The sequence below is a fragment of the Podarcis filfolensis genome, assembly GCF_964270895.1.
Source record: "Podarcis filfolensis genome assembly, chromosome: 12".
Lineage (NCBI taxonomy): Eukaryota > Metazoa > Chordata > Lepidosauria > Squamata > Lacertidae > Podarcis > Podarcis filfolensis.
In genome coordinates this window covers 40,139,682-40,158,540 of record NC_139614.1, presented here as the reverse complement: position 1 = coordinate 40,158,540, position 18,859 = coordinate 40,139,682, and the positions used below count along the sequence as shown (strand labels likewise).

The 18,859-nt window shown below is 38.3% G+C and overlaps 1 protein-coding gene across 6 annotated transcripts in view; it reads left to right on the top strand.

Annotated features, from left to right (window-relative positions):
* EPC1 (enhancer of polycomb homolog 1) overlaps positions 1–18,576 on the top strand; it is a 53,502-nt gene extending 34,926 nt beyond the window's left edge. For 3 of the 6 annotated variants that reach the window (XM_083579423.1, XM_083579422.1, XM_083579424.1), the window contains 10 exons: positions 162–321; positions 523–699; positions 876–965; positions 1,057–1,205; positions 3,009–3,361; positions 14,322–14,440; positions 15,617–15,758; positions 15,878–16,241; positions 17,207–17,270; positions 18,336–18,576. In XM_083579423.1, coding sequence (XP_083435549.1) covers positions 162–321; positions 523–699; positions 876–965; positions 1,057–1,205; positions 3,009–3,361; positions 14,322–14,440; positions 15,617–15,758; positions 15,878–16,241; positions 17,207–17,270; positions 18,336–18,413 — 1,696 coding nt within the window. In that variant the 3' untranslated portion in view covers positions 18,414–18,576. Of the gene's footprint in view, positions 1–161; positions 322–522; positions 700–875; positions 966–1,056; positions 1,206–3,008; positions 3,362–14,321; positions 14,441–14,488; positions 14,608–15,616; positions 15,759–15,877; positions 16,242–17,206 lie in introns of those variants that run through there. The other 3 variants (XM_083579426.1, XM_083579425.1, XR_014540462.1) reach the window with 3 other exon arrangements.
* Positions 18,577–18,859: the final 283 nt, after the last annotated feature.

The window sequence follows — 18,859 nt, the reverse complement described above, 5'->3', positions numbered from 1 at the left end:
GAGAGCAACAGGTTGAGGAAGGCTATAGGAGTATTTTGTCTGTGTAAGATGAAATAATATCTGTATTTACTGGATAATAAAGGATTTCACAAAGTGTAGGTGTAAATATTAAAGTATTAAATGCTTAAAAAGAATTATAGCAGCTTTTTTATAATTTTCAGATATAATTTGGGCGATTATAATGGCGAGATCGTGTCTGAGGTAATGGCCCAGCGGCAGCCCATGAAGCCAACCTATGCTATTCCCGTTGCTCCTGTTCCTAATAGCACTCAGTTTAAACACCAAGAAAGTATGGAACTGAAGGAATTCAAAGTCAACAAGGTGATTAAATCTTTGAAGATACATGTACTTATTCAGCTTTTTCAAATGAGGCCAAAATGTTTAGAGTCCCAAGTCTAGAAGAATCCTAGATAACTGAAGTGTAAAGTAAATTTAATAAAAATTTATCATTCCAATTTTATTATATTTTGGTTGCCCAGACATTTTTTTTGCCTTAATGGGTTATCTATTTTCTCCTTGCAGCAAGAGAAAGCGGACATTATACGACCCAAAAGAAAGTATGAGAAGAAGCCCAAAGTTGTACCTTCCTCGGCTACTGCTGCTACTCAACAGACAACTCCTGCTGCACTGCCAGTCTTCAATGCTAAAGATATGAATCAATATGACTTTCCCAGCTCTGATGAGGAACCGCTTTCCCAAGTATGACTTCCATATTTTCGACTGTAATCCTATAACCACTTACATGGGACTAAGCCCACTGAATTCAGTGGGACTTAATTCTGAATAGAGAGATTTAGAATTGTGCTATAGTTAGGGGAGGAAAGAAAATTGTGCCCTCAGATTCTTACCTGTGTTCTCTTCCTGTATGTTCAAAGGTCTTATCTGGTTCTTCTGAAGCTGAGGAAGAAAATGATCCTGATGGTCCATTTGCTTTCCGTAGGAAAGCAGGCTGTCAGTATTATGCTGTAAGTTTTGAGTTTCTACAAACAAATAATACTGATATTAACAATGAAAGTAACATTCTAAAATATTTGTTCTCAAAATTTTCTCTTCAAGCCTCATGTAGACCAAACTGGTGACTGGCCGTGGAGTACTCCTAAAGGGGGAGCGTTAGGAGATGAGCGTTACAGATATTGCTTAACAACCCTTACTATACCCCAGCGGTGCATTGGGTTTTCACGTAGACGGGTTGGACGTGGTGGAAGGTAGGCTTATTTATCTTTAACTTGGTTAACATAAAGTTTCAATATGTATCGGTGAGAATGTGAAAAGGCAGTACAATAAAGTTCTTTTAGTTTTGCTTAGATTTTTGTACTTACTTGAAAAACTAACTAGCCCTTAAAGGATTTTTTTACCTTTACATATACCTTGGTTAAGATAATCCTCTAAATCAACTGCTGCAGGAAAGTTTGGAAGCATTTGAGCAATGAAAGTATTCAGATGGGAAAGAGGAATCCACAAGTTACTGTCTGGCCTTGATTGCTAACCCTGTGGTTAGCAGTCTAGGCTCCTCTTTCAGCACTTCAGGAGAAGGGGCTGGTGTGTCGACAACTCTCATTAAAGTAAGCTTGGGATACACTCAGAAGTTATGAGAAAATTTTCTTGCTACTTCCAGCTGTCCCTAAGCACAGCATGAGATGAGAGTCTGATTCTCTTTTCAGGAAATTAATTCAGCTGGTGCTTTACTGGACAATACTTAAGAGTTGAGAGATTGTCGCTGCCTTGGAGTACGTCTCTTGCTGATGCGCCCTTCCTCAAGTCTTTCCCCATGTACCCAAATATTGGGGGGTAATAGACTTTGTCTCTCTTGCCTAGGCAGGCAGAAAACACCAGCCCACTCTTCAAGTGTTTAAGGAGTGGGGGCTCTCATTTGATAGAAATAATTGGTTTCTTGAATGGGGGAAAGTGATCCCCATTTGTGAATGCAAATATTCTCTACCAGTGGTGGGCTGGCAAGCTCTGTAAATCTTGCAACATGTCACAGGCAATGAAGATAAAAATATTTAAACCATCAGCTAAACCTGAAGTGAAGTCACTTAATCTGCAGGAAGTCGAGCTCAATCTAAAACTGGTGAAATATGTGCATATTTTCTTTAATATAAAAAATGATGATCAAACAGCTATATTTTCAAGCATGCTTGGTTTTTTTCTTCTTCTTTGCACAGGCCTAAGCCATAATGTTAAACCATGGTTTGGTGCTACATAAACAAGGCTAGAGTAACACTAGGCTTACAGGCTATTCCTGCCCCCATTCTTCTATTCCCTGCCCCCAATCATGGTTTGAGGAAAGTCATGGTCTGTTGTTGCATCTAAACAATCAGATTCATTTGCCATAAACTGTTATCAGGAAGCAGAAAATTGTGTGCAGTGAGATTCTCCAGCTTGTTCACATAGTGCCAAATCATGGCTTGGCATTGTATTTGAACAAGCTCTTCATTGTTGGTTTGAAGTGCAACTATAGGCTGTCTAAAATTATTAACTTAATTTGTGCTTTTGCTTCCTTTTCTGTTTTGCCTGTTCAGTTCCTAATCAAATGTAAATATGTCTTTAAAAGACACTGTATCCTCATCTTTCCCCATTCAGAATCCTGTAGAATTCTTTTAATTGCAATTTTACAGTAATTTCTTAAAGATTTATATAAGGCATTGTGGAAAACCTGATAGCAAAAGGGTGATCCAGCAACTACATTAAAAATACTTTATTACAAATAGAAGTGACATGTTGAATGTTGAAATAAGTTATCTTATCACATTGACTTTATTTATTTAATAATAACTTAAGTCTTTATGCTGCCTTGCTCTTTCACATATGGCCCTTAACACAATTCTTTATGCTTCAAATGTTGGAGGTCTTCTGAGTTAACAGTTGATTTGGAAAGTTTTGTGGCAAGATTCTCAAATTTTTGTTTCTGCTTCTTTTCCCCCAACGTGGCTGATATAAAAAGGGGTTGGGTTGTAAATGTCACTTCAGCTTGTATGCTATAAAAACAACCATCTTCCCATTTTTAGGGTGCTACTGGACCGAGCCTATTCGGAGAACAACAGTGCATTTTGCCAGCTGGATTCAGAAATGCTTTCTTCACAACTACACTCGTCAATCAATCAATTTGCCAATACCTCAGAAACAAATACCTCGGACAGATCTTTCTCTAAAGACCTCAGTCAAATACTAGTCAATATCAAATCATGTAGATGGCGGCATTTTAGGCCTCGGACACCATCCCTACATGACAGTGACAATGATGAACTTTCCTATAGGAAATTACACAGGAGTGTAAATCGAACTGGCACAGCACAACCCGGGACCCAGACATGCAGTACCTCTATACAAAGTAAAAGTAGCAGTGGTTCAGCACACTTCGGTATGTTGATTTTGACAAACTTAATACTAAAATTGTCTTTGGCAAAGATGATCCAACTTTTTAGCTCCTCCATGTCTTTCTCAGCTAATAATTATATTATTTTACATTGTGCACTTAAGTGCAGTTGCTGAAATTCTCGGCAGTATAAAGTCTGACAAATCTCTCCTTCCATGCAGAATTAATTTTGTTACGACTATTTGACGTTCTTTATTGATTTCAGCAATTTAGCTTGCTTTTTGGTGGGGATTCTCAAGATGGGATACAAAATTAAGAATTAAAATGTAGCATAAGAAAACAGCAAAACCTGAAAGATGGGGGGCGGTTTAAAACCAGAGAGCCAGCATTGTCCATGAAACAGCTAACCATGAGAAGATCTGCCTACAAACATTCTTAACTTTGACTGAAAAGTTCAACACTCTCAAATATTTTTAGTCCACCAGTGAAAAATAATAATTTGGTAGTGGCTATTAGCCTAATAGACAGTGATGCCATAACACCTGCTGTACCAGATCTTAAGCAACTCATCAAATTGTACAAAAAGAAAATTACTCCCCTGAATTAACACATGTGGTATACTGAAGCTTAAACTTTGAAGTCCGTTGTTTAGAATAACAGGTATACAACATAAGTAAATCAATACTATCAGTAAGTCAAATGAAAATTGTTTTTCCAAAATGTACACTTGTACCAGGTGAACAGCTTGAAGATATGGGTACTGCTTGCATCCTATTCAAATAGCTGTCCTACAGAATGATTTCTGGAAGTAGTTGCCAGAATTGAAGATTTACTGATTAACTATGTAACTTGCAAATAGATAATAGCTGTGGAATGTTTATGGTGTGATCATAGTATACTTGTCCCTTTCTGATCCAAAACTCCCACAAGCCACCCACGGTATTTAACTTCTGTTGAACTCTTCAGTAGCAATGCATGTTTGTCTCTTTGGAAAAAAACAGCACTCTACCATTGTGGAATAAAAGAATATCAACAATGTTGTCCCTAGCAATTTCATTAAGATGTTTGATGATCTAGTTACATTAGTCATTCATGGCATTTGTCATGAATATTTATTATCTCTGTAGTCATTCAAAGTAGTGTTGGACCTAGATAAAGTTTTATTAGTGGTTTCCTTATTCCATTTAAAAAAAAAACTTTATTTTTTATTAGTGGTTTCCTTATTCCATTAGGGACGTGGATGGCGCTGTGGGTAAAACTTCAGTGCCTAGGACTTGCCGATCGCATGGACGGCGGTTCGAATCCCCGCGGCGGGGTGTGCTCCCGTTGCTCGGTCCCAGCGCCTGCCAACCTAGCAGTTCGAAAGCACCTCCGGGTGCAAGTAGATAAATAGGGACCGCTTACCAGCGGGAAGGTAAACGGCGTTCCGTGTGCTGTGCTGGCTTGCCAGATGCAGCTTGTCACGCTGGCCACGTGACCCGGAAGTGTCTGCGGACAGCGCTGGCTCCCGGCCTCTAGAGTGAGATGAGCGCACAACCCTAGAGTCTGGCAAGACTGGCCCGTACGGGCAGGGGTACCTTTACCTTTACCTATTCCATTAGGGCCAAGGTATTATCAATTCTAATAGTGAAAAGAGTTTGTAGTGCAAATATGGTCCCAAATATGTACTTGTGTGGTCATTGCAGCATAGTATTGGGTTAGCACCTTGTGACCTACCAAACCAAATGTACCCCAACAGCCATGTCTTACTATTCATAAGCAGCAACATCAGGATTTGGTGGGCTGTGCATGTTAGTTTTGATGAGTCAGTCACAAATTGTACTGGGCTGCCCGTGTACAATTTGGTTAAGAGAACCAAATTATGTACAGGCAGTGACTGTTTTAGGTGTGTCCAAATGATGTGTGGGTACTTTTGGACCTGGAAGAGGGCAGAACGGGAGCAGGACATGCTTATGCACACTCTGCTGATGTGCACAGGACCAGGAACGGAACCCATGTGCAAAATGGTTGTCGCCTGTACAATGTGCAGGACCAGGTTCATCATACCTGGAATACCAATCTCTGTTATACTTAGCATTATGGCTGTGGCATTCCTTTGCTTTTTAAGGTTCACTGAGCAAATCATAAGTGCGGTCATTAACTTCAGAGTTTCCAGGTGCAAAAGTATATTGTATTAAAAGAAAATGATTTCCAGCCATAGAAATCAACTGTGTCCTTGGATAGTTGCTGGAAATCTTTATAGTTGTCTACTTACCAAACGTTAGCACCCAGATGAATAAATATTTAGTTTTACCATACCTTTGACCGTAGTTGTAACAAGTGGCTCTGATTTGCCCAAGCAATAGTTGCATATATTTACTGCTGCAAAATTTTAAATCTAAAAGTTGATAGTAAGGTCTGAGGTTCTTTGAAGTCTTAAGATAAATGTTATCTAAGAATGATTCATAGGTGGATTTTTGAGGTTGGTACAGTTGGCTGACTTGGATGCAGCACCATAGCCATGGTTTGATCACTGAGTCTAAGCCTTAGACTTGTTAACTCTTCACGCCACCCCACCCCCTGCCGTATTCATTTATTTTTCTTCCTAAAAACTCTGTTTATATTCTCCGTATTATGTTAACCTTTAGTTTTCACAGCCATGAACCCTTCTGAAGTAGCCAAATATGCAAAGAGATTCAGAGCAGCCTTTCGGGAATACGGTGTGCATTGAGCTCTCTGCAGTTTAGCTTCTTAACTGAAGCTTAGCTAACACTAGAGTCAGTGACTAATAGTAAAAACCATGATGGTTGATGGGTAAACCTCCTTTGCCCCTTGCAACTCTATGGTTGTGCTTTGATCATTTTCTAAGAAGGTTTTGATTGAGGAGAGCATTTGTTGTCAAGTAAAGAATTAACTTGGCTTGTATTTTTGTTTAGAGTGCTGGTTAGAAAAAAAATAGCACTATAGAAATTTTGTAGAATATGGGAAGAAGCTTGTCAGGCCACTGCAGTAACCTGTATAGATAAGGACAGCTTCACCGTTGCATTCTAGACTTGTTTTAGTTCAGCCTAAGGTGACACACTTGCTGCCCAGACAATCTGCCATGGTAGAGAACAAATTAGCATGATGAGTTGGGGATACTTCCTACTAATCTAATTGTGTGGGAGTCTGTGTTCTCTGTAGTGGTGATGATGTTGGATTTAAGAGTGGATCTGCTTAGCTTCAGAATGAGACAGAATTCCTAATAATCTGTCAATTATACTTTTATGGATTGTTACAAATGTACAATAAATGGACAATTTATGAATACATATAATAAATGGAAGTTTAGCTATAATCACTAAAAAGGAGAAGCTGTCTCTGACTAGAGTTCAGACTACTACTACTCTCTTGAAAATTTTCTATTTAAATGAGAAACATCAGCTGTATGTTGAGAAGTACAGCCCAAGTTTCATAACCGCTTAACTTTTGTAATATGGAAAGTAAGGATGGAGAAATAATTTATTCATTAAACTTTTCACAGCAGAGCAACGCAACACGCTTGCAGATCAGAAGACAACTCCCAAACAGATAATGTACTTATCCAGATTTTGAAATACAGCTCTGATGCCCACAAACTTACTTTGCAAGGGGGGGGGTCCTAAAAAATCTGTACAGAGTTTTTAGTGTTCTTCCAAAATATCTGCACAAAGTGAGATAGGACAAACCTATTATTAAAGTCCCAGAAAAACTGAAGCAGAACAAAATTAGGCTGCTCAGTCCATTCCTAATGGAAAGACTGTACGTACACTATATATAAAGGAAGAAAATAAAATCTTCATAATATTATAGCTTAAATCTGAGATGTGGCCATTTTAGCAAGCCTACTGTTGGATGGAAATTCTGGATATAATCTGATAGTCCTTTTATTAATGTATCATGTGACAACAGAGCACTTTGAAGGGAAAGTTTTTAAGTAAAAGGATGTGCATGTTATATAGCTATGCACTGAAGGCCGGGTGCCTTTTTGACTATAGCATTCATTGTGTTTTACATCAAACTATGAATATTTTAAGTTTTTCATTTAAAAATCTTGAATTTATGCTGAATTCTTCCAGGAAATAACAATATCAGACATTAAACACTTGCATCAAAACTTCTGGTCTTGTACTAGTTAGTGCCTCTTGTGACCTTGGCATAAATCCATTTATGTTAAGTGATATTCTAATACTGTCAGCAACTTCAGTGTTGGAATACTTGTAAAGCTTTTGACAAAAATATGCATACCTTACTAATAGTGTTCCTATTTTACCTAAAATCCAACATGTCTTCAAATAAAATACAGAATGAAAACCAGGCTCATGATCCTAGAAACCTCTCCATAGGGCTGGTTTGCAGCCTTATAGAGTATTTTACAACTGACAGATGACAACTTCATTAACTGTGTTTCTTTTGCATACATATTTTACACCCACACCCACACCTCTCAGATGTGGATTGACTGTCATTTCTATATATAATTACTGTAAGAGGCATGCCTAGTTCAGTGTAAGCAGAAATAAATTTCATAGTGCCCTGCCATCATGCACATTAGTGCAAAGTAATATGCTGATGATATTTGCTGTGTATGAGGGGGCCTCAAATTTGGAAGCCATATCAGGCGTGTCTGTTGGATGTCCACTGTTACCATTTTTTCTCTTTTTTGGTCTTCTACCAGCATGGTGTATTTCAGACTTCTGAGAATTCACTCAGTTATAACAGTGGCTTGCTTTGAGAAGCTAGAAAGTTGGGGTGTTGGGTTAAGTGTTCCAGAAACACAAGTCCCAAGCCATATTGAGTATATGGTATAATTATAGTCAAACCTCGGTTGTCGGACGGCTCCGTTTTCAAACGTTTCAGTTCCTGAACGCCCAAAACCCAGAAGTAAATTCCAGTTTCCGAACGTCCGACACAGCTTCTACTTGAGTGCAAGAAGTTCTTGCAATCAATCAGAAGCCACACCTCGGTTGTCAAACATTTCAGAACAGGCTTCCAGAACGGATTACATTTGAGGTTTGACTATATTTGATTTGTGACCATCAAATAAAGAACAACTAACTATTTAATTAACTATTTTTCTTACATTGTAAGCAATGAATGATGAAAAATTAGAAATATATAACATTAGTTTGGATACCTGAGAGCTAGTTTTGTATAGAAAAAGGCTCACTGATTTGGCGAACACTTGTGTCTGTTGAGAACTGTTCCATAGCATTTGCATGATAATATCATAAGGCTGGCATGCCTTTTAAATCAAACACATCAACAGGTTTATAATTTCATTGGGTAGATAGAATAGAAGTGAAAATCTTTGAATTTGGGGTGATTTTTCAGGCACTTATAACCTATTTTGTATAGGCTAAATGACTTCCCCCATCCCATTTGTCTGGTAGCCTAATACATGGGGGTTTTTTTGCCAGTAAGTGGCCTTTCAGAGGAATGTTAGGAAAGTAAAAACTTGTGTAGAGCTTTGAGAAGCATATTTTGTATGGTTTAGTGACTTGCCTGGTTTTGTAACCTTTCGTTTATTTTACTGAATCTTTTTTGTTGAAGGTGAATTTCATACAAGAGCATTTTACACATTTCAGTCAGATTGTACTATCATGGGGAGGTTCTTAAACATTGTTCTTAAACATGATCGCCATGGAGAAGCAATTCTAAATGCTCCTTTTACTATACAAAAGATAAATGTGACCCAAAGTATAGCAGGAAAAATGATAGATAAGTGATCTGTTTCTCAGGATTCAATTCCAACAACCATTGTCAACAGGTGTGATTGCTTGATATGAAAGGGCCTCTGTGTACTGATAGTATCAGTTGGCGTACTTCTAGTAATATTGCTCATTAAACATCATGTGCCACCTAAACTGACCAACCTGTGTAGAGTTTTTCTTCCTTGTATCATTTGAAAAGTTGTTAAGGCATGAACTGTGGATATTGCATGAAATAGTGATTCACATGGACACATGAAGCATAGCGTTGAGATGTATTGCATCTCTCTAGCAGTGTTTTTCAGATGATTCTGTAAGCTTCTCATACCTTCTTGCAGCATTACAATCTTCCACAGTTAAGGCAGATTTTGTGGCTTGCTACTAATGATTTATTGAAGGTTTCTTGCAAGAAATTAATTCTGTTATTTATGGAATATATATTAGCTGCCCAGTAATGTAGTTCTCCAGGTGGCTCATAAAATTAACAGTGACAAAATACAGTAAAAACAATTAAACAACAACAACAATTTGAGCATATACATTTCCTGCAAAGAGACGTAACACCAAAATCACAATATAACTATAAAATACGCAATAAATACTCAGTTGAATAAACAATATAGATTTAACATTGTGCTTAATTGCATTTAATGACTTTAACTATATGGGTAATTAGATCTGTATACTCATAAATGTCTTTTAATAAAGTAACAGAATAAAAAAGTTCTCCAACATATATAAAATAAGTAATTGCCAATTAGTTTATAGAGCAATCTGTTGCAGCAAAAGTATGCAGAGTGACAACAGCGTAACAGGAGTCTGACTAATAGAAATCTAAAAGGTTGGCTATATTAAATATGGAAATGAGTGCACTGTGCATCTAGTTTTAAAACATAACAACATATTTTACCTTTTTTATGTGGCTCTTAAAAATGAACTACAGCAAAAGGATTATAAAATCTGCACTATAATTCTTTTCTGTATCAAAGCATAAAGCCTGGGTATTAAAACCTAAGTTTTGCAGTTTAATGAAATAATATATCCTCTGTTCTATGCAGTTTACACTATTCATGCTTTTGATTTATTTTCACCACTCACTAATGAACTGTGGAGCATGGGGAAGAGTTGAAATCTTCCCATTTCCTGCCTTGAGAAAGCATCACATCCAAGTATGCAGGTGTGGGAATTAAGCATGAAGAAATTATATATTTTTGGTGTCATGGACTTCTAACTTTGTTGGAATTCAACCATCTCAAAAATCGAAGGCTATCAGGAGCCCCTTGGGTTTGCTCTTGAGCTATGTGGGTAGCTGCTTTAGATAGCAGTCTCATATTTTTGCCACACAGCTCAATGGGTCGGAGTCAGTGGTCATTTATTAGGAGTTTCATAGTCAAGCCCATGATGTTAAAACAAGAATTTTGTCCTGTACTTGAAATTTCCCCAGCAGCTTATGTAAAGCAAGCCTTGCAGGGCTTTCAACTCTTTACAAGAGTAGGTTACTATCATTAAGAATTTACTTAGAAGAAATTGAGGGGATGCGGGTGGCGCTGTGGGTTAAACCACAGAGCCTAGGACTTGCTGATCAGAAGGTCGGCGGTTTGAATCCCCGCGACGGGGTGAGCTCCCGTTGTTCAGTCCCAGCTCCTGCCAACCTAGCAGTTTGAAAGCACGTCAAAGTGCAAGTAGATAAATAAGTACCGCTGGCGGGAAGGTAAACGGCGTTTCCGTGCGCTGCTCTGGTTCACCAGAAGCGGCTTAGTCATGCTGGCCACATGACCCGGAAGCTGTACGCCGGCTCCCTCGGCCAATAAAGCAAGATGAGCGCTGCAACCCCAGAGTCGGCCACGACTGGACCTAATGGTCAGGGGTCCCTTTACCTTTAGAAGAAATTGAGTGTTAATCTTTCCTCACTAATTTGTGAATGTGCAGATCTCAGAAACCCACACTTGAGTTCTTCAAAAGTGTAGGTTCCCCTACATGGCATCCATATATATAAAACACGGCACAGAGACTTCTGAAAGGCTTGCTTGGCCTTTTGTAACTCTTGAAATCTCTGAAGTCCTTGAATACATTCTGAAATTTTTGAAGCTGTTGATTGGTAGTTGTCCATTATGTCATAAATCTTACCCCTTGGCAAAAAAAAGAAGTGAAAAGATTACTCATTCGTGGGAGAAAATTTCACTTAAATCTTAGTAAGTTGCAAGGTTACAAATACAAACATGGAGTGTGATTCAGTTGCCCTATTTGACTTGGTAGTGTGCTTGCAAGAGTGAATGAAAATTCATCCTCACAAGCAAATTTAAATATATCTGGCACTTTTAGCTGAACTAAGACTTAGTTTTCTGTACAGAATTCACTTTTACTTTTGAAAATGTTATGATTCTTAAATCTGTTGAATGTGTGTCACTTGTGGCTAACACTCTAGGGGAGTTGTTCAGTCTCTCTGCAAAGATGTGACTTTTAAGTAGAATTTTTACAGCATGTGTGGAGTGGCCCTTGGCTACCCTTATGGAAAATAATGTTCTGGGACTGTATCCTGTATCCATTTAGTTCAACAATTAGTGCAAGGATGTCTGGCTGTGCAGTTGGACTTTCTCTCCCCACACTTACACACACACACACACACACACACACACACACAAAACGTCTACTCTGGAACAAATTTGGAACACGGTATCTAAGGGGCAGAAGTTCTTGTGCTAACAGGACAACTACATTGGTTATAGCCCTTTGTTTTTAAGATGCCACATAACTTTCTCTTGTGTTTGCTATAACAAGCTGAATGCATTTATTAACCTTACTAACAAAAGTTCTTGAGGCAACTTGTAGCCTAGTTAAAACAGAGCAAATAGACGAGAGTTTCTAGGGAGTGTCAAGAAGATCTGCGGATTGCCTCCTGTAGAGCTCAGTATAATTTTAACAAGCTTAAATGCACCTTCAGGCAGTTGAAGAGTTCTTGTTTGAAGTGTTAAAATGATGCACAATTGCGGTCAAAGTTCTAACCACATACCTAGTGGACAGGGATCCAAAGAATTGGACCAAAGTTCTTCATGCTGCAGGTGGTTTTAGGCTTGTGTTTCTCAATCAGCAGCTTCACATGCCACATGGCAGAGGAATTGATTGGACTACTCTAAACAAGCTAATTGGAACCTAACCCATATAAATGCCAGTTTCTGCTATTTTGTTCCTTCAGTGTGTCATGTGAAGCTCAAACTACACAACTAGGTAGAGAAGAAGAGATATTATTGTGAACCAGGCTTTATGTGAAAAACGTCCGCCGGCATCATCACCATCCCTGCTTGCTGACTCATTGTGTACCTATATATTGCTGGAGAAAATCAATTAAAAAAACTGGCAGAGCTTCCAACTGATGCATTGTTGTTGCTACATTAATGTTGCAATTGCCACCAAATATTTCTGCTTTCCTCTTTAATCTCCGCATTGGGTAGAATTTAAGAATGCAGGAATGCAAGCTGAACATCAAACAAAACTGTTGACTAATTGGGTGGACCAACTTGCTGGTGTACCCTTTAAGGTTATTTGTGGAGCTGTAGCAGTAGCTTATGTATATCCTTCTTGCCATACAATTATGCAGGCTATATATATGCATAGCAATGTGTTGATACAATACCTAAAAACCCCTTAACTTGATAGCAAAGAATGCCCTTTGTTTAAAAGTATAGTTGCAAGTGAGATTCAAATTCAGTTTGTGAAAACTGGTGGAAGTTGAACCCCACAGATCAGTGTCTAGGCAAGTCTTGTCTTTGTAGTATTTCATGTTTTAAATGTCTGTCCTTGTGCTTCAACCTTTATATTGTGATCTTTGGATGAAGGATGGCATGCAGATTTAATTAATAATAATAATAATAATAATAATAATAATAATAATAATAATAAAATAAAAACCTGGTCTAAATGTCACTATTTGAATAGGAGGGGAAAAAACTCAAAAGCCTAGGCACTCCTCAGGTTTGTAGTAAGAGCAACATACAGTGGTACCTCGCAAGACGAATGCCTTGCAAGACGAAAAACGCGCAAGACAAAAGGGTTTTTCGTTTTTTGCGTTCTTCGCAAGACGATTTTCCCTATGGGCTTGCTTCGCAAGACGAAAACGTCTTGCGAGTTTGTTTCCTTTTTCTTAAAGCCCAGCGAATCCGCGCTCCGCAAGACGAAAAAATCGCTAGACGACACAACTCACGGAACGAATTAATTTCGTCTTGCGAGGCACCACTGTACTTGAACTTGGTGATTGTTGCATATTGGCAACAGATTTGTAAAAAAAGTTTAGACTTGCAGTGTTTATAGCTGTGAATTATATTTGCTGGTCAAAAAGAGTGTGAATGTAGTAATACTCTTTAAGAGTTTTACAGATTAATACTCTTAATTTAATATGTGTATTAACTAGCATTGAGCGAAGTTGTGCACAACTAATTTGTTTCTGGAAACTTGACAGTGGCAGAGCATTTCTTTGTAGTTTGGAGTCTGGGTTGATAAACTAGACCATGTTCTGTAGAACCAGTTCATGTTGCAGAATGTTTATTTTGATATTCTAAGATGTTCAAAACAAAAATCTAAAGCATCCAAAATACTCAGATTTGAGTTTTCTACCAAAAAATGGAATCAAGAAATCCTGCCAATGTGCTGTCTAGATTAGATTTACAGTATTACCTTATTCTCTATCCTAAACTGCTTAAAAGTTGGCTGTGGAGAGTTTTTCATTAAGATGGACTGAAATGAAAACTGCAGCAAAATGCTATTCAGTTTCTGCTTTTAGAACTCTTCATAGATGAATAAGTGACATAACATAGTTTTTCTTTGTAAATCAGCATAACTAGCTGTTCTTATAGATCAGATCTTGACCCACGTTCTATCTACATCAGGTGGGTTAATTGAGGGAAACAGAATGAAAACCTCATAAAGCTTTTTTTTTTTAAGGAGTAATTTATTCATTTTAAAATTAAATGTTCATTTGATGGGATGGAATGCAGGCATTATCTAAAATAGGAACGGGGGGATTCAAATGGATATTTGATAACTTTTCTATCTTAGTATGATGGTTGTAATATGGCAATCAGCTGTTATTGAATGGCAAGCCACATTTTTATTGCTTCATAGTGTTAGAAGCACACTTCCTTTTGTAAGAGCTGCTAATTGCAGCTCCTTCTGAATTAGGAACACTGAATATATGTACTGAGATTCGGAGCTGCACATGTTGCATTTCCATTTTAGTATAAGGGCTGTACACACGAGGTTTATGTATTTTGATATGGTATTCTCTTATTTTATATTTTGTTCAGCATTTACAGCCGAACAATACCAGCATCATCAACAGCAACTGGCACTAATGCAGAAACAGCAGCTTGCACAAATTCATCAACAGCAAGCAAATAGTAATTCTTCTGCGAACGCTTCACAGGTGAGGGAGTTGTCTGTATTATGATTTATCCCTCATTTTTCCCACCAGGGTTCATCTCTAATTGCCAACTGTTGCCATAGCACCTTGCAACTAACCAGCAGGAAAGTGGCTTTCGCTCGAATCTACATCTTAGCCATACTCTAGAATGTTTAGAAGGGACACTACAGGTGAGTATAGTAGGCACTGCCTCTGCTCCCTCCTAACAGAAAAGAGGTGATTCTGTCAGTAATGACGTGGCATACCTGAACTAAAAAATCCAGATAACATCACTAATTTAGACTGCATGAATTTTGTGTGTGCGTGTGCATTCCCATCCAGCAAGCTGAATTTGAAACTTAAACCTTGCTTTAATGCAAGTGCAGGCATTTCGTCGTCTCTAGAATCTTAATGTATTAAGACTACTAATAAATATAAGGAATAGATCAGTGATGGGGAATCTGTGGCATTCCAGATGTTGCCCAGATACAACTCCATCATCTGGCCATGTTGACTGGGTCTGGTGGGACAGGGGGGTTGTAATCAAACAACATCTGTAGGGACTACAAGCTCTTTATGCCTGGCAAAGAGATTTTTGTGAGATATGTTGCACTTGGCTTATAGAAGTCTAAACAGCAGGCTGTTCAGTATTTCTAGATAAACTGTGGGCACGACTAATTGTAAAATGGTCATCCTTTATTGATTATAAAACTACCAGTACTTGACTTTAAAAGGTATTTGTAATGCTTGCTCAGTTCTAGCAACTTTCAAGTAATATGTCAGAGCCTTTAGTGTGGCTCCGAACACCATGGAATTCATTCCCTCTGGAGCTTTGAAAGGCAAGGTCTATTTAAACAATAAAAATTAAGGAAGTGAAGATGCATCTGTTCATGTACACTTTTAGAGAACAAATGAGAGTCTGATCATTTTGGTAGTGTAGTGGTTTTGTTGTTGTTATTTGTTTTGTTTATTCCTCTCTGCCTTTAGGAGACAGGTGTCCTCCTGTGGCTTTTAACATGACTGTTTTTAAGTATGTGATATGATATAAACTAACCAGGGAGCTGTTAAAGGAAAGGTGATCCGGACATTTAGTAGATTACTGTAGTAGTATATGCTTTAAAACTTGCTGTGTGGCTTCTTGATTTCCTTTTGTCTCCTTCCTTCTTTAAACCAAGTCTGTTTTCTGTTTGTTTTTCAAAGGGTTTTATTTCCAAGACACTGGATTCTGTTAGTGCTCAATTTGCTGCTTCAGCATTGGTTACATCAGAACAGCTCATGGGATTCAAAATGAAGGATGAAGTGGTGCTTGGAATTGGGGTGAATGGCATCATTCAAGCCTCAGGTAAGAAGCAGCAAAGATTGTTGTGACCAGATTTTGCTTTGGATGTGTATCTTAAAGCAATAATGGATGTGATACTGGCATTTTGGAATTATACCTCTTGTGTTTCTCTTCTTCAACAGGAGTATATAAGGGCTTACACCTCAGTAGTACTACGCCTACAGCACTTGTACATACAAGCTCGTCATCAACAGCAGGTTCAACCTTGTTACAGCCTTCAAATATAACACAGACTTCAAGTTCCCACAGTGCACTGAGTCACCAAGTAACTGCTGCCAATTCTGCAACAACTCAGGTTCTGTTTGGGAACAATATTAGATTAACTGTACCCTCATCAGTTGCCACTGCAAACTCTATTACTACGCTCAATGCACGACACATACCTAGGACTCTAAGTGCTGTTCCATCATCTGCCTTAAAGCTGGCTGCAGCAAACTGTCAGGTGCCCAAGGTGCCAGCTTCATCCTCCGTGGACACAGTACCAAGGTAAGCCTTTGTGCTGGAATTCAGGTTGGCAGGGAGATAATTCACATCTGGTATTCTGTCACTGTGGCATTTGTGAGTCTGTCTCACAAGATTATCTCTGTGACATACATTTGAAACCTGCCCCTAACTTCTGCTTTATGCATCTCTAGTCTAAATAGTAAAATCTTGTAGAGGCTCTTGAAATGCATTTGAAGTTGCAAGTGGAGGCTGATCAGGGTTTTTTGTACCTAAAAAGGACCAGACTCTGTAATATGAAAACTTGCATGCTTTGGATTTTACTGTGTCTAGAGTCTGATTACAGAGAGAAGAAAATGTATTGAACAATAAAGCTTTGTTTCATGTTGTCATTAATAAATTCCCCGTCCTCCTGCCCCTCCCAAATTCTAAATGTGTGAAAGTAAGCCTCATTGATCTGGATGGGATTTATCTCTTAAATTATTGGCATCCAAGGGCTTTGCTTGATTCTCTCAAGAGCTTGGGGGTTCTTTCCATATCTGAAAGTGTGTTTTTTAAATTCTCTGTTTTGAAAGTTGTTCGGAAGGGGAAGTGGGCTTGCTGGTGGCAATTCAGAGAAACACAGGCCCAAAGCCCAGTTGGTTCAGTACTCCTACATGTATTTCTCTTTGTGTGAGATTTACAATGCAAGAATCCATTTTTATATAACCCCCCCCCCCCCATTCCTGAAATATTACCCCCTCTTTTATGTTGATATGATAAGTATTCTGGGATAGTATACTTCCTTTGAAAATGGAATCCTTAAGATAAAAATGTACAATAACCAAAGGAAACTAAAACAATATGTGTTAACACACAAATGCCATATTAAAGATGCAGTGTGTGTTGGGGGGGTCACTTTTACAATGTTGTTAAGGGGTGTGTGTGGAATTGACAGATTGCTTTGGTTCTGCTGCCCTTCCTGGATATTTATGGGTGTTTTTCCCCCCTTTCCCCTTTTTATTTCACAGGGAAAACCATGAAACAGAAAAGCCAGCACTGAACAATATAGCAGACAATACAGTAGCAATGGAGGTGACGTAGTTTCCATAGTAATGGAACTTCAGCCTTTGGGAACTTGTTTAGGTGCTATGCATCAGTAGCAATTTGAATGCAAGGGATGATGGAATGCAGCCTATTGCGTTTCCATGGCAGCTGTGGGGACTTGACAGCAATGCACATCTCTCATGCTTTGGTTTTTCTTTTCTTACTGTTAATAGGAAAGAATCAGCAACTGTAAATTAAGACTACAGCAATTATCTGTACAGTACTGCATATTTGTAATACCCTTGTATATATGTTACTTGAATACAGAACTGTTCATTTGTGATGCTTTGCACTTGGGGCTGGGGGAGGGAGGGGAGGGAGGGAGAATTGCAACAAAGTAAGAGTGTGAGAAGTGAGATTGTATAGAGATGAAGTGTCATCACATCATGTGCATGGTGCGGAACCTGCTGTTTTATCTATTTATTGTGCCGTGTTTACAGTTTTTTGTACACTGTACCTTCATTGGTTCCTGTGCTGTAGTAAATGTGTTAGGTAGCTGTGGACTCCTTGGTATTTTGTAAATGGTATTAACATAACTTGGTTCCCCCTCTGGGTCCTTGAGTTTTCTGTGTATCATGTGAAAAATGGTGACATACATACAGAATTTTTTAAAGGCATCAGTTTAAAATGGGGAATGTACTATTCAATGGGATCTTCCTGTTTTAATATCATAAGGCAAGTAACAAGCTAAAAATGAAGTCTCATGGATTCTACCAACTGACTAGCTCACAAACACGTGTGCAGTTTCTGGTACTTAAAGCACTAAAGTTATGTTGCTGCTCTTCATACAGCCCCCTCTGTTGTCCCATTTCCTTGCACACCAAAAAAAAAAAGGTGTCAAATCAAGTATGCAAATGGAGTCCTTACAACTGGAGTTTTTATGTTGTCTTGCCCTTTTTTTGATCACAAATTATATTTTTTTATTGTATAATTGTTAAAGACTTCATTCTTTACTTGTTAAGAAAAAGGCTATAAGGGAGAAGAATGCAGTAATTGCTGTACGTGTATCATCATTCCAGTTTCTGAAAACAGCCAGCTTTTTTTCCTTTTAAGATTCTCCAGAAGGCTGCAAGGCCAGAACCACAACTGTCGGGTGCCTTCCTTTGGAAATATTTGCCCTCTCTTCTGTGAAGAGAATGGTACTTAAGACTCTACTACTAGTGCTTTGTCAGTACCGAAGCCTGAATGCCCACTCCAATGGCGTACATTATCCTTAAGGTTTTTAATCCCACCTGGAAAATTGTGACAGAACTCTCACAAAATAAACCCAGGGCATTACATGTTGACAGACAAATGTGTGGTGTGTTTTATACTATATGTAATTCAGTTTATTATATCTTGCCTTTTGACCAAAAGGCCCCCAATGCACTTTCACATACTACAGTACAGCACAACTCAATTCAAAATTGAAAACACTGTAAATATAAAATCAAACAAAATATAAAATCAAACAACATAAAAGTGGAAATCTTATAATCTCAAAAAACAAAAAACTTATGCTGAAGGAAAGTAGATTTGTTACTGGGGAATAATGGGTTTGAGTTGGAGTGTTTTAAGCATACTAAGGCATTGCCTTG